Here is a 14229-nt window from a genome sequence, read left to right as displayed (position 1 = left end):
TTGTATGTTCTCTTTGGTGACTGGCTCCTTCCACTTAATATTCTATGTGTGAAATTTATCCATGCGATTGTCTGTATCAGTAGTTCATTCTTTTTTCATTGCTGTGCAGTATTCTGTTGTATGAATATACCACAATGTATTTATTCATTCTCCAGTTGATAGACAGCTGGGTGATTCCCATTTGGAGTTATTACAAACAGTGCTGCTATGAACATTTCTTCCTATATATATTTCCTGAAGACCATGTTCAAGTTCTCTAGGATATATACTTAGCATGGAACAGCTGGGTAAGAGGTTACATGTATTTTCAAATTTATTCAATAACACCGCTCTCTCCCATTTTAAGATGAAGCAATTGCAACAAGAGCGGTCAAGTAACTTTCCCAAGACATAAAGCCAAACTGCTTGGAACCCAGAGGTCCTTGCTCCCAGAGTCCAGCTCTCACTTAGCATCCACTGGCACATGCTGAGGGTTGTTGGGACTGTTATTGGGGGTTCCTTTCCTGTTCCCGTTATTCTGAACTCTGTCCTCATCAGTTAATAATTAACTGCCCCTCAAGGAACCTGTGATCCTAAAGATTTGCCTTTCCCTGGCTACTGCCTAGTTAATGAGTCACTTGCCCCTGGCTGGGCAAGGGACACATTGGTAGCCCCGCTGTCTCCAAAGCCCCTTTTCTTGGTGTGGGAGTGGTGAGGGACTCATGATGCTCCGGACCTGTCAAGTGCTCTACTCCCGGGCTGGCCCTTCCGCTGGGACCTGGCAGCCCCTGAGCTTTGATGGTGGGGCCTTCCACCTCAAGGGCACAAGAGAGCTGATGCGGGCTTTGCTGGTGCTACGGCTGTGTGCCTGGCCCCCTCTGGTCACCCATGGCCTAGCGGTGAGCAGTGACCCTGGGGACTGGTCTAATGGCTACCCAGGGTCCAGCTTTGAGCTCTTACTGTCTGTCACCCCAGCTCCAGGCCTGGTCTCAGCGACTCCTGGGCTCCCGACTCTCAGGCGCATTTCTTCGAGCATCCATCTATGGGCAGTTTGTGGCTGGTGAGACATCAGAGGAGGTGAGGAGTTGTGTCCAACAGCTCCAGACCCTAGGCCTCCGGCCCCTGCTGGCAGTGCCCACTGAGGAGGAGCCAGACTCAGCTGTCAAGACTGGGTGAGTGAGCACAGTCACCTCATGGGTCATCACAGTCCAGATGTGCCTCATCCCTGGCATGTCATGGGAGGTTATATTAAAAAAGTTTTAAAAGATTGGATGAGTGGGAAGCCAGAGCCCTAGGAAGCTGGGAGGATGGTGGAAAGGGGTTAAGAGGCTCCAGGACCTGACGCCCTCTGGCTGGGCAGTGAGGCCTGGTATGAGGGGAACCTCAATGCTATGCTGCGGTGTGTGGACCTGTCACGAGGCCTTCTGGAAACCCCTGGCCCAACTGGGAACATCCTTATGCAGTTGAAGGTGACGGCGCTGACCAGCACTCGTCTCTGTGTAAGCGATGGGCAGGATGTTGGGGGAGGGTGTGGCTGCCTACCAGGTCCCCCTCACCACTCCACCCATCGCCCCATTCCAGAAGGAGTTAACTTCATGGATCAGAAGGCCAGGGGCTTCCTTGGAGCTGAGCCCTGAGAGGCTGGCAGAAGCCATGGATTCTGGGCGGGTAAGGATCTCAGGTTGGGGGAGATGTTGGTGGGGAATATTCAGGAAGCAGGGTCCCTGGATTCTGAGCAAGTGAGATGTTTAAACTATTTAACTACCACTACTTTCTGGGCTCAGAACAATGAGAATAAATGTGGTGATAGCCCCGGGGCATGGTCGGAATAGATGGAATACGGGTCATCTAGGGGTTCTAGGAAAGGGGTCCAGGGACTGGGAGCTCTGAGGAGTAACTGATACAGAAGATCTTTATCAACCAGAAGAAAATATGTCAATATTTTATCAATCGACTCAGCTATGCTAGTGTGCGCTGGATGGCTGGAAGTTATAATTAGATCAGTGAGGTCTAGTTTAATCATCCATCCACCCATCCATCCATTCCTTCATTCCTTTTTATCTCCATGTCCTATTTCTACCCTGCCTGCCATTGGTACCCACTCCATCTTTTATAACATATATCTCTTTACTATTATGATTTTGGTTTGTCAAGTATATACTGTTTAGGAGCATATTTTGTCCAACATTTAATTACGAAAATTTTCAAACATACAGAAAAGTTGAAAGAATTTTATAATGAACACCCATATACCTGCTACTGTTAATATTTAACTAAACTTGCTTTAGATCATATCTGTCCTTCTATCCATGGCTCTGTCCATCCATCAATCCGTCTTATTTTTCAATGCCCTTCAAAGTAAGTTGCAAACATCAGTATACTTCCCCCCAAATGCTTCAGAATGCATATCACCAATTAGAGCTTGATAATTATTTACAGTATTTTATTTCTTCTCAGGTAAAATTTCCATACGATGAAATGCACAAATTGTAAATGTACCATTTGATGAGCTTTCACAAATACAAACACCTGAGCAATTCAAATCCCTATCAAGTTATAGAACATTCCCATCTTACAGAAAATTCCCTTGTGTCCTTCTCCATCAACCTGGGGGGTATGTTTGAAGATGCACACAAATAGTGTTATGTTATCTATTTCATTCTGTTTCATACTTTTTCCACTGAGCACTTCAATTTTAAAGTCCATTGCTTACAATTGTTGCTTCCAGCTGTGTGGTTTACCTCTCCTGGGATGGACACCTGGGTGGCCTCCAAGTCTCCACCATTCCAAACAATGCTGCAGGGGCATGCTGATGTTTCATTTTTTTAATCTTGATTTTATTTAATTTTTAATTTTTAAAATATGTCACGAAACACATAAAAACAGAATTTAGTGTTTCAGAGGACTGACTTTGGAATGTAACAAGTTTCACCTCTTTAGCTTTAGTTCACTCAAGTGAAGACAGTGCTACTAACTTCTTCCCAGGGTGCTTTTTAGGATTAAAGGCCCTGCTAGGCTGGCATCCGACTTCGCAATGAACACAGGGGCCCTCCTCCTTCGTGTGTCACTCACTTCCCTTGGCTTCCCCAATACCATCACACCTAGTTTTCTTTTTCCAATCGCTGATGGTTCATTTTCAGTCTTTGTCACGTTTTTCTCTGCCTGTTTCTTTTTCTCTTTCTTTAAAAAAGATTTTTATTAAAATATAGCTAATGTACAATATTATATTAGTTTTAGATGTACATCATAGTTATTCAACATTTACATACCTAAAGAAGTGATCACCAGCAACCATAATAAACCCAGCAACCATCTGATACCATACCATGCTATCACAATATTATTGACTATATTTCTTATGCTGTACATTAAATCACCATAACTTATTTGTTTTATACCTGGAAATTTGAACCTCTTATTCCCCTTCACCTTTTTCCTCCTTTTTTAAAATTTTCAATTACAGTTGACATTCAATATTATTTTATATTAATTTCAGGTGTATAGCATAGTGGTTAGACACGTCTATAATTTAAGAAATGATTCCCTGACTAGTCTAGTGCCCACCTGGCATGATACATATTATTGACTATATTCCCTATGCTTTACTTTACATCCCCATAACTATTTTATAATTACCAATATGTACTTCTTAATCCCGTTCCCTTTTCTCCCATTCCCAACCCCCTTCCCGCCTGTCAATCATCAAAATATTCTCTGTATCTATGAGTTTGTTTCTGTTTTGTTTGTTTGTTCTTTAGATTTCCACATATAAGCAAAATCACATTGCTTTTGTCTTTCTCTGTTTGACATACTCTACCCAGCACACAATACCCTCCAGGTCAATCCATGCCGCTGCAGATAGTGAGAACCCATTCCCTTCCACAGCTGAGCAATATTCCATTGTACATACAAGTATGTACCACCTACTCTTTATCCATTCTTCCATCGACAGACACCCAGGCTGCCTCCATTGTAAATAATGTTGCAATGAACATATGGATGCATATGTCCCCTTGAAGTAGTGTTTTGGGTTTGTTCATATAAATATCCAGAAATGAGATTACTGGGTCTTTCTTTGTCTCTTGTTATAGCATTTGTTTTAAAGTCTATTTTATCTGGTATAAGTATGGCTAGGCTAGCAATGCAGGCACAGCTTTTTTGTTGTTGTTTTCATTTTCATGAAATATCTTTTTCCCATTCCTTTATTTTCAGTCTGTGTGTGTCTTTTGATCTGAAGTGAGTCTCTCATAGGCAGCATTTGTAAGGGTCTTGTTTTCTTATCCATTTAACCGCCCTATCTTTTTTTTTTTTAAGATTTTTATTGGGGAATTGGGGGGATGGGAACAGTGCTGGGGAATTGGGGGAAGGGGAACAGACAAGTTGCTGTCCTTTTGTTCTTCAATCTAGTTGTGGAGGACATTGCTTTACTGGCCCAAGTTGGCGCCATCATTGCGCTCTTCCCCGGGCGAGGCAGATCAGTCGCCGGCTTCTGGATGGCCGCTCACTGTGGCTGCTGGCCGCCACGCTGGCTGCAGGCTACATACGGTAGCCCATGGCAACCCACTGCCACAGGGGCTGCAGCCTACGCCGTTGCCAGCGACTCACGGCAGCCCAGCTCCAGGTTGAGCTGTTGTTCAGCATCTTAGCTGTGGAGGGCAGTGTCACTGGCCCTCATATGTGGGATCCGAACTGGGGCCCTCTGGTGTCCCAAGCCAGTTTTTAACCATCGCGCCACTCGGCTGGCCCTAACCGCCCTATCTTTTGATTGGAGCATTTAATCCATTTACATTTAAAACAATTGCTGATAGAAATGTAGTTATTGCCATTTTTTAATTCACATTATTTATTTATTTAGTCTTAAAGAAGTTCCTCTCACATTCCTTGTATGAACTCCTTTAGCTTTTTCTTGTCTGGAAAATTCTGTCCTTCGAGTCTAACTAACAGCTTTGCTGGGTAGAGGAACCTTGGTTGTAGGTCCTTGCTTTTCATCACTTTGAATATTTAGTGCCAATCCCTTTTAGCCTGCAAAATTTCTTCTGAGAAATCAGTTGATAGTCTTATGGGAGCTCCCTTTTCTCTTGCTGCTTTTAGGATTCTCTCTATGTCATTTTAATTATGATATGTCTTGGTGTGGGCCTCTGTGGGTTCATCTTGTTTGGGACTCTCTGCATTTTTTGGGCTTATATATCTATTTTCTTTGCCAGGTTAAGGAATTTTTCAGACATTATTTCTTCAAATAGGTTTTCAATTCCTTGTTCTCTCCCTTCTACTTCAGGTACCCCTATGATGTGAATGTTGGTATGCTTGATGTTGTCCAGAGGCCCCTTAAACTATCCTCCTTTTTTTTTGGATTCACATAGTAGGGGAAAATAAGGCTGAGGAAGGGGAAAGGAAAGCCCCAGATGGGGAGTTGCAAATTTAAGCCAGGGAAAAACCTCATTGAGAAGGGGATATTGGAACAAAGACCTAGAGGAAAGGTAAGTGGACCTCTGGAGGAAGTGTTCCAGGCAGGAGGAACAGCCAGAGCAAAGGCTCTGAGGTGGGAAGGTACCTGGCATGGTCAGTAGCAGGGACGCCAATGTGGCTGGAAGGAAGAAAGCAAGACAGAGTGGAAGGAGGTGAGTGCAGAGAGCCCAGACTAGGTGGAGCCTTTGTGGGTAATGAGACCTTTGGCATTTGATGAGGAAATTGAGGGTCTAAGAGACTAATAGGAGGAAACACTTATGGCACTTACTATGAACTAACCGCTTCTCTAAGCATTTTCTATAGATCAATTCCAAGTCACTTCTCTCGCCGAGATTCGGTTTCCTCGTTGGAAAATGAAGTTTAGGATAACACCTGCCTACTAGGATCATTGTGGAAATGAAATAAACACGACAATATATGCAGTCACCTATTATTATAATAACAACAACATGTACTGAATGCTTATTATGTGCAGGCACTGTCCTGTACTTACTATGTTCAATGTATTTTAAAAGATTTTATTGGGGAATTGGGGGAGGGAACAGTGTTGGGGAATCAGGGAAGGGGAACAGACAAGTTGCTGTCCTTTTGTTCTTCAGTCTAGTTGTGGAAGATGTTGCTTCACTAGTCTATGTTGGTATTATGATCATTGTGCTCTTCCTGGCTGAGGCAGATCAGTTGCCGGCCATTGGACGGCCGCTCACGGTGGCTCATAGCAGCTCACACTGGCAGCCAGCCACTCACGGTAGCTTATGGCAGCCCACTGCAGCAGGGGCTGCAGCCTAGGCCATCACCGGTGACTCACGGCAGCCCAGCTCCAGGTCGAGCTGTTGTTCAGCATCTTAATTGTAGAGGGCGCAGCATCACTGGCCCATGTGGGATCTGAACCAGTGGCCCTGCTGCTCAGAGCTCATGCTCCCAAGCCAACTCTTAACCAACGAGCCACTTGGCCGGCCTGACATCTCACGTATTAATCCACTTTTATTCACACAACAACTCCCTCAGGTAGCTACTACATCACCTTCATTTTACAGAGGGGGAAATTGAGGCCTGGAGAGGTTATATGACTGGCTCAAGACCACATAGTAAGTGGCAGAACCAGAATTCAAACCCAGATTCCGGGCTCTGAGCACTGTATTACACCTCAATAAATAGTATATATGTGATATAACAACTTTTCAGATTTCTAACAATTTCTAAACTTTTTCTCCTTCCTGGTGGTGGGGGAGAGGAAACTTAGGCCCTGAAAGGAAGTTCTGAGCTGCTCTTTTCTCCCTTGCTGCCTTCCCCCAGGACCTCCATGTCTCCTGCCTCAACACCGAGCAAAACCAGCATCTCCAGGCCTCTCTGAGCCGCTTGCAGCGAGTGGTACAGGTAACGCCTACAGCTTTGATGTGGCCCCACTGCACCTGCTGGGCACCTGTGGGACTCTGACCACTGTCTCTCTCACCCTCAGCACGCCCGGGCCCAGCGTGTGAGGCTCCTGGTAGATGCTGAGTATACTTCACTGAATCCTGCTCTCTGTCTACTGGTGGCTGCTCTGGCTATGCGCTGGAACAGCCCCAGGGAAGACGGGCCCTGGGTGTGGAACACTTACCAGGCCTATCTGAAGGTGTGCGGTGTGTTGGGCAAGGGGGAGGAGGGTGTCGGCTAGGGTCCCAGCGCCCTGACCTGAAGCTGCCTGTGTGCTCTGCCAGGACACACACGAGCGACTGAGGCGAGACGCTGAGGCCGCAGACAAGGCTGGCCTGGCCTTTGGAGTGAAGTTGGTACGAGGGGCATATCTGGACAAGGAGAGAGAAGTGGCCCAGCTCCAAGGGACCAAAGATCCTACTCAGCCTGACTATGAGGCTACCAGTCGGAGGTAGGACTAGGTCAGGCCAGCCTCTGAGATAAATAATAACATCTAAACTTTAATTAGAGCTCACACTACCCATGATGCTGAGCATCCTGTGTGTGTCTACACATTACTCCCTCTCCCTGGTCTGGGACACCAGCACGTCCCACCTAAACAACAACTTCTTTCTTGGGCTCCCTGCTCTCTCCTTTGTCCCCACTTCCCAGTCTGTACCCCATGTGCAGCCAGAGGGAGCCTGTTTATACCCCAGTCAAATCATGTCCCTCTTCAGTTCAAAATTCTTCCGTGGCTCCCAATGCACTCTCGCTAAACCCAAAATCCTTACGGTGGCTCCCAAGATCCCGTGTGATCTGGTCACCATCACCTCTCTAACTTTTCCTCCCACTTTTCCACTCACTCACTACAGTCCTTGATGATCCCCAGGGCCTTTGCACTTCCTGTTACACTGCGTAGACCATTCTCCTTCCAGATAGCTGCATGGCTCAATCCCTCACCTCCTTAGGTCTTTATTTATTAGTACCTTCTCAGGGGGCCTTCCCTGACCTCCCTATCAAAAACTAGAACACCCCCTCACTTACTTTCTTCCTGGATTTATTTTTCTCTTTAACACTTATTGGCAGCTGAGTTCCTATACAGCTTCATATTAAATTGCTCATTGTCTGTTTCCCCCACTAGAGTGTGGGCCCAGGAGGGCAGGGGTTTCTGATTTGCTCACTGCTGAACCTTCAGTGCTTAAAATCGTGCCTGTTGCTTGGTGGTGCTCACTCAGCACAGATCTGCTGAATGACTAAATAAACAACTCTGAACAGTAGGGGCTATTATTATCATCCCCATTTCACAGAGGATGAAACTGAGGCACTGAAAGGTGGAATCATTTACCCGAGGTCACATAGATAGTAAGTAGCAGGGCCAAGATTTGAGCCTAGGCAGACTGGCTATAGAACCCACACCCTCTTACCCACCTCAAATCACCCTGTGCTGTGGGCAAGATGGGAGTGAGCTCCTTGGATCCCCATCCCATGGCTCTGGGAGGAAGGAATTTATTTCTTCAACACATACTTGCTGAGCATCTGATTTAGGTCAGGACCTGTTTTGGACCCTGGTCACAATAGCAACCAAAGTGGCCCTCAGGTCCTGTCCTCAGGGAGCTTACAAAGTCTGACCCCATGTCACAGTGGATTAAGGAGAGCTTTGTAATGCTGCAGAGACTTACCCAAGCTCTCAGGGCAAGTGGCCAAGCCATGGTTGGAACCTAGGCTTATATCCAAGGTTAGTGAGGGCTTCCAGGCAAGTACCATACAATTCACATACCATAAAATTCAGCATTTGTAAGTGTACAATTCAGTGGATTTTAGTATATCCAAGGATGTGCAACCTTCATTACTATCTAATTCCAGAAATTTTCATCACCTCCAAAAGAAACCCTTTGGCAGTCGTTCCTCATTTTTTCCTCCCCTCAGCCCCTGGAAACCATTAATCTTTTTGTCTCTGTGGATTTTCCCATTCTGAACATTTCATACAAATGAGATCACGCAATGTGGGGCCTTTGTATTTGGCTTCTTTCACTCAGCATAACGCTTTCAGGGTTCACCCATGCTGTAGTATGTATCTGTGCTTCATTGTTTTTTATGGCTCAGTAACATTCCACTGTATGGATGGACCACAATTTGTTGATCCATTCATCAGTTGATGGACATTTGGATTGTTTCCACTTTTTGGCTGTTGTGAATAATGCTGCTGTGAACATTCGTGTACAATTTTTGAATAAGCATACATTTTCAATTCTCCTGAAAGTTCAATTCTCTGGGAGCAGAATCGCTGTGTCACATGATAACTCCATGTTTGACATTCTGAGGAACTGCCCGATCATTTTCCACGGGGGCTGCACCATTTTACATTCCCCCCTGCACTGTATGAGTATTCCATTTCTGCACATCCTCCCTGGCACAGTACCATTCATGTTTTAATATAGATTTTAAATAAGTAATAAATTCACATGATTCAAAAATCAAAATTTTATGAAAATGAATACACTGACCTTTCTCATTTCGACCCAAATCCCTATCTAATCCTAGAGTATCCCTGGCCCCCGTAGGTAACCCCTTTTATTAGTTTCTTCCAGGTGTTTCCCAAGTTCCTTTATGCATATACAGGCAAACGCAAAGATTGTGTGTGTGTGTCTGTATGTGCAAAAGGCAACATGTCTACACACTTTTCCACTCAACTATGCATCTTTTTTTTTTTAAGATTTTTATTGGGGTATTGGGGGGAAGGGAACAGTGCTGGGGAATTGGGGGAAGGGGAACAGACAAATTGTCGTTTTGTTCTTCAGTCTAGTTGTGGAGGACGTTGCTTCACTGGCCCAAGTTGGCACCATCATTGCGCTCTTCCCCGGGCGAGGCACATCAGTCGCCGGCTTCTGGACTGCCGCTCACGCTGGCTGCTGGCTACATACGGTAGCCCATGGCAACCCACTGCCACAGGGGCTGCAGCCTACGCCATCGCCGTCGCCGGCGACTCACAGCAGCCCAGCTCCAGGTTGAGCTGTTGTTCAGCATCTTAGCTGAAGAGGGCAGTGTCACTGGCCCTCATATGTGGGATCCGAACCAGGGCCCTCTGGCGTCCCAAGCCAGTTCTTAACCATCGCGCCACTCGGCTGGCCCTCAACTATGCATCTTAAAGGCAGAATAGTCTAGTGATAATGAGCCCAGGCCCTAAAGCATCAGATAGCCTGGGTTCAAATCCCAGCTCTGCCACTTCCAGCTGTGTGACCTGGGGACTAGAGGCTTAACCTCTTTCAGCTTAAATCTCTCCCTCTGTAAAATGGGGATAACCAGAACATATACCTGGCAGAGTTGATTAGACAGTGAGATGAGTGAATACATGTGTGTCAGACAGGGTGTCAGAGGAAATAGATTCCATGCAAGGGGGTTTAACTAAAGGAAATTTAGTGAAGGGACTAAATTTATAGAGTACGGGCAAGGTTCAGGGAGCCCACAGGGAATGTTGAGGCACTCAGGAACCCACAAAACATGAGGCTACTATGACCTCTGTGTTATAGGTGAGGAAGAGGGGCCATGCTGGAAGAGGTGTGGCCACATATGGGACAATCAGGGTGGGCCAGGGAGGGGGCTAAGAGGCAAAACACCCTAGCTCTCTCTACTGCTGCCTTCTGATCTCCTTCCCATGACTCCATGGGGGATACAGGACTTAGAAGTCAGCTTCCTGAGGGACAAAGAAGAGCAGAGAACAGGTCTGGAGGGCAATAGAGAATAACAAGTGTAGCATGTGAAGGCCATAGGGTGGCACCTGGCCTACGGCAAGCTCAGCAAGCATTTGCTGGTCTTTGCACCTTTCTGTATCAGTGCCCAGAAAGTCTTTGTTCTTTTTACCGCTGCATGACACTCCACTATCTTCTGTGTGCCGTTGTTCGTCTCGCCAGTCCCTTATTTATGGACATTTGGGTTGCTGCTAATCGAGTTCTGTAGACAATGCTGCCGTGAATGGCCTTGGGTTAATACCGTATCATCTTGTGTGCATGATGCGGCTCTTCGTTGTGAGACTACCTTTGTGCCAAAGGCTATATGTACACCCTCATCTCACTCCATCCTCACAACGTCGTGTTAGGTGAACTCGCATTGTTACAAGCGAGGAAAAAGGATTGAAGAAGGGACGGCCCTTGCAACTGGTCCAGGTGGAAGGAGGGTATTTTTTGACTTCCGAGTCCTTGCCCTTCGACACCCCACCTCCCAAGGACAGAAATGCCCAGTTCCTGGGGCCTGACCCTCTCGCTCACCAGGTACCATAGCTGAACGGAGCATCTCTCTTCAGTTACAGCCGCTGTCTGGAGTTGATGCTAACCCATGTGTCCCAGCGTGGTCCCATGTGCCACCTCATGGTGGCTTCCCACAATGAGGAATCTGTTTGCCAGGCAACCAAACGGTATGAGGTGGGCCCCTTCCTTCCTCTCCCTCGCTCACATACCAGGGATGGGCAGAGGGTGGTGGGTGTAGAATAAGAGGAACAGTGTGGGGACAGTAGGTTCAGAGGGATTCTGGGGGAAGATATTAAAAATATTGAATCCCTGTTCCGCGTGTGTGTCCTGTAGGCCCTAGCTGAACAATGCATCACCTCTTATTTGCTAGGGAATGGGGAGCCTCGAGGGTTCCAGGGAAGGAGCTGGGACTCACTGGGGAGCTCTCAGGGGTCTCAGAGCAATTGTTATTTATTATTAAGTTTAGAAGTATTTCACTATCTAACTAACTGGAACAGCCTTGTGGGTGTGTAATGGCTTTCAGCTTTGGATCCAGTCACTGTCTGGATTGATAATGTGGCCTTTTCTGTAGCATGTGGGAGCTGGGCATTCCTCTGGATGGCCCTGTCTGTTTTGGACAACTTCTAGGGATGTGTGACCACGTCTCGCTGGCATTGGGTATGTGAATGGCCCATTCCCCGTCACCACTACTATGCCCCACCCAGCCCTAGGTATCATTCCCCTCAACCAGATCCCTTCCCCCTTCTCAACCAATGCCTGGCCATGCTCCTGTATCTGCAGATGGCTTAGTCTCCAGGCCCTTCCAGATAAACCTGTTGTTCTATTGTCTAAAGGCCTTGTAGGCCTGTGTCTCTGTGCCTGCTCTCTGTTGTCTTTGTTGGTTCTTTATCATGGTGTCTTGTTTCCTGTGTGCATTATTATCTTTATCGTGTTGCTCCCCAGGGCCTGGAACCAGAACATTTATGTTTTCTTCTGCCCGGCGCTAAGAGGGTACCAAACGATTATACCTTAAATACACAGCTTGAGGCATCCCAGGGATACAAATTTGGGCTGCAAATATGTGAAGTGGCTAACTCATGGCCACCTCTCAGAGAAGGATTTCTCTACGTATGGTCAGGGCCATTCCCTGGGAGTGGGGAAGGTGGGAAGGGTAGCTTCTTATGAACCCTTACCCTGAGGGTGTTCATTTTTGTGTTCCAGTTTAGTGTGAGGAAGTTCTTCTTTACACCTCTCCCCCCAGTCAGGCGTTGGGCCTCCATTTCTGTAGCCCCCTCAACTCTGTGAAATCATCAAATAGCAGCTCAATTTTGCTTTCAGGGCAGAAGTGCTTCTTGTGCATCCCTTTCCTCCCTGGTTCTCACTTTCTCTTAATTCTTGGATTAGTAAATTCCTTATTCTCTTGGCAGCATTTTAGTAACTTTAAGATTTTTTAAATGTTTACTCCAGAAGTTTTAGTTTTTTCAGTGGAAAATTTTGTCCAATTCACCTAGTCTTCCATGTTCTCAGAACTGGAAGTCTCTGTTCCAGATGGGGCCTGGGGGAGCCTCTCCCCAAACATGAGTCCACATCCTGCCAATACTCTCCCTGCAGGGCAGGCCGGCTATGCGGTGTATAAATCCATCCCCTACGGCTCCCTGGAGGAGGTGATCCCCTACTTGATCCGGAGGGCCCAGGAGAATCGGAGTGTGCTACGGGGTGCCCGCAGGGAACGGGAGCTACTCAGCCAAGAACTTCGTCGGAGGCTGCTAGGGCGGGGCCTGAGGGTACCCCATTAGCACCCCCAGGGGTTATGTGGTCAATAAAGGTCCTGAGCTGCTGCCCAGGCTGTTGCCCTGCACTGAATCCGCCTCCTTGGGGAAGGGCTAATCTTGACCTCAACCAGCCCAGCTAGGGCACTCTGCAGCTCAAGAGAGACCTTCAGATAACCCTAGAGCATAGCGAGGGCACACTGATCAGAGACTAATGAAGTCTCCCCCCAACCCTGAGGCAGTCCGTCCTATGATGGGCCTGGGGTCAGCTCTACTCAGCCAGTTAGTGGCTGATGTGGCAACTTTCTTCACTCCAGTCGATGCCCGGATGATAAACAGACACTGAGGCACTGAACCCTGAAGGCTGGGCTAAGGCCACACGTGCAGGGAGTGACAGAAGATTGAGGCAAACCGCTCTCTGAGGCCCTTTCTGAGCTAGACTCTGTGCTGAACAATGCTGGGGACGCAACAAGGACAAAAACAACCCCAGGCCTGGCCTCATAGGGTTCTTAGCCCAGTAGGGGTAGACAGACCCATCTTTAAACAGTGACAGCCCAGAGTGGTCCGGGTTGTGATGGGGAAGCCGAGGCAGAGCATCAGGGTGATTTTGAGGAAAGCTGGAGGCTGGGCAAGGCCAGAGGAGGCACCTGGTGATTAAGAGGGCTTCCCAGAGAATTTGTAAGAATAGCCAAGTGAATATTAAGAAGAGCATTCATTCAAAAGCAAGGGCATGTACATAAACAGAGAAGTGTGAAACAGACTGGGGAGTGGGGAGACAAAGATGGAGGATAGGCAGGGCCGTTGATGCAGTCTTAGATTCCAGACTACAAGGCTTGGGCCCCGTCCGAAGGGCACTGGGGAGTCAGGAAGATTTCAAGCAAGGGAAGGACAGAGTCAGGTTTTGTTTTAGGAAGATACCGCTGGCTGCCACGTGGTGGGTGGACCAGTGCAGGAAGAAGACATGCTGGAAGCCCAGGGGACGCTGGGGTAGGAAATCCCCACAGGGAGGAGCTGTGGGACAGGAAGGAGGGGGCTGGCAGAAAGGTCAGTCCGAAGGCTGAGTGGGACATGGCGCGGATAGGCTGGGTGGAAGGGAGACATTCAGGGCAAGGCAGTGGGGCCAACCCTGAGATGGAAATCGGGAGGAAATGCAGTTTTGGGGAGATACTGAGGCCAGTGTGGGACCTGGTGGGTGTAAGGGCCCCAGGGGATATCCAGGAGGAGGTGTCCAGGACACTGTGGAGCCCCAGGTCTGAGATAACGAAGAGAGGCTGAGGCAGGGACTGAGAGAGGAAACAGCCCGTAGGAGTGGGTGAGAAGCACACGAAGAATACAGCCAAGCCCAGGGATCAGGAAGGGCCGGTCACCTCAAACAAGCCCTGGAACGGGAGTAAGAAGCAGGT

General features: G+C 47.6%; 1 protein-coding gene across 1 annotated transcript; it reads left to right on the top strand.

The window, feature by feature from the left end:
* Positions 1-587: 587 nt before the first annotated feature.
* On the top strand, positions 588-12898 carry PRODH2 (proline dehydrogenase 2). Its single transcript, XM_019624873.1, has 10 exons — positions 588-878; positions 955-1151; positions 1340-1478; positions 1561-1647; positions 6739-6819; positions 6902-7057; positions 7143-7309; positions 11135-11245; positions 11650-11735; positions 12669-12898. The coding sequence occupies exons 1-10, from the start codon at positions 702-704 to the stop codon at positions 12851-12853; spliced, it is 1386 nt and encodes a 461-aa protein (XP_019480418.1). The 5' UTR covers positions 588-701; the 3' UTR covers positions 12854-12898.
* Positions 12899-14229: the final 1331 nt, after the last annotated feature.

The sequence above is a fragment of the Hipposideros armiger genome, unplaced genomic scaffold (genome assembly GCF_001890085.2).
Source record: "Hipposideros armiger isolate ML-2016 unplaced genomic scaffold, ASM189008v1 scaffold_609, whole genome shotgun sequence".
Lineage (NCBI taxonomy): Eukaryota > Metazoa > Chordata > Mammalia > Chiroptera > Hipposideridae > Hipposideros > Hipposideros armiger.
The sequence above is the reverse complement of the archived record's forward strand: the minus strand, read 5'-3'. Positions and strand labels throughout refer to the sequence as shown.

Bases quoted from the DNA above. Each gene is read 5' to 3' on its own strand.
- PRODH2 (XM_019624873.1), top strand. From the start codon at position 702: ATGATGCTCCGGACCTGTCAAGTGCTCTACTCCCGGGCTGGCCCTTCC. The intron at 1,648-6,738 runs GTAAGGATCTCA...GCCTTCCCCCAG, and splicing joins AAGCCATGGATTCTGGGCGG to GACCTCCATGTCTCCTGCCT. The intron at 7,310-11,134 runs GTAGGACTAGGT...ATCTCTCTTCAG, and splicing joins TATGAGGCTACCAGTCGGAG to TTACAGCCGCTGTCTGGAGT.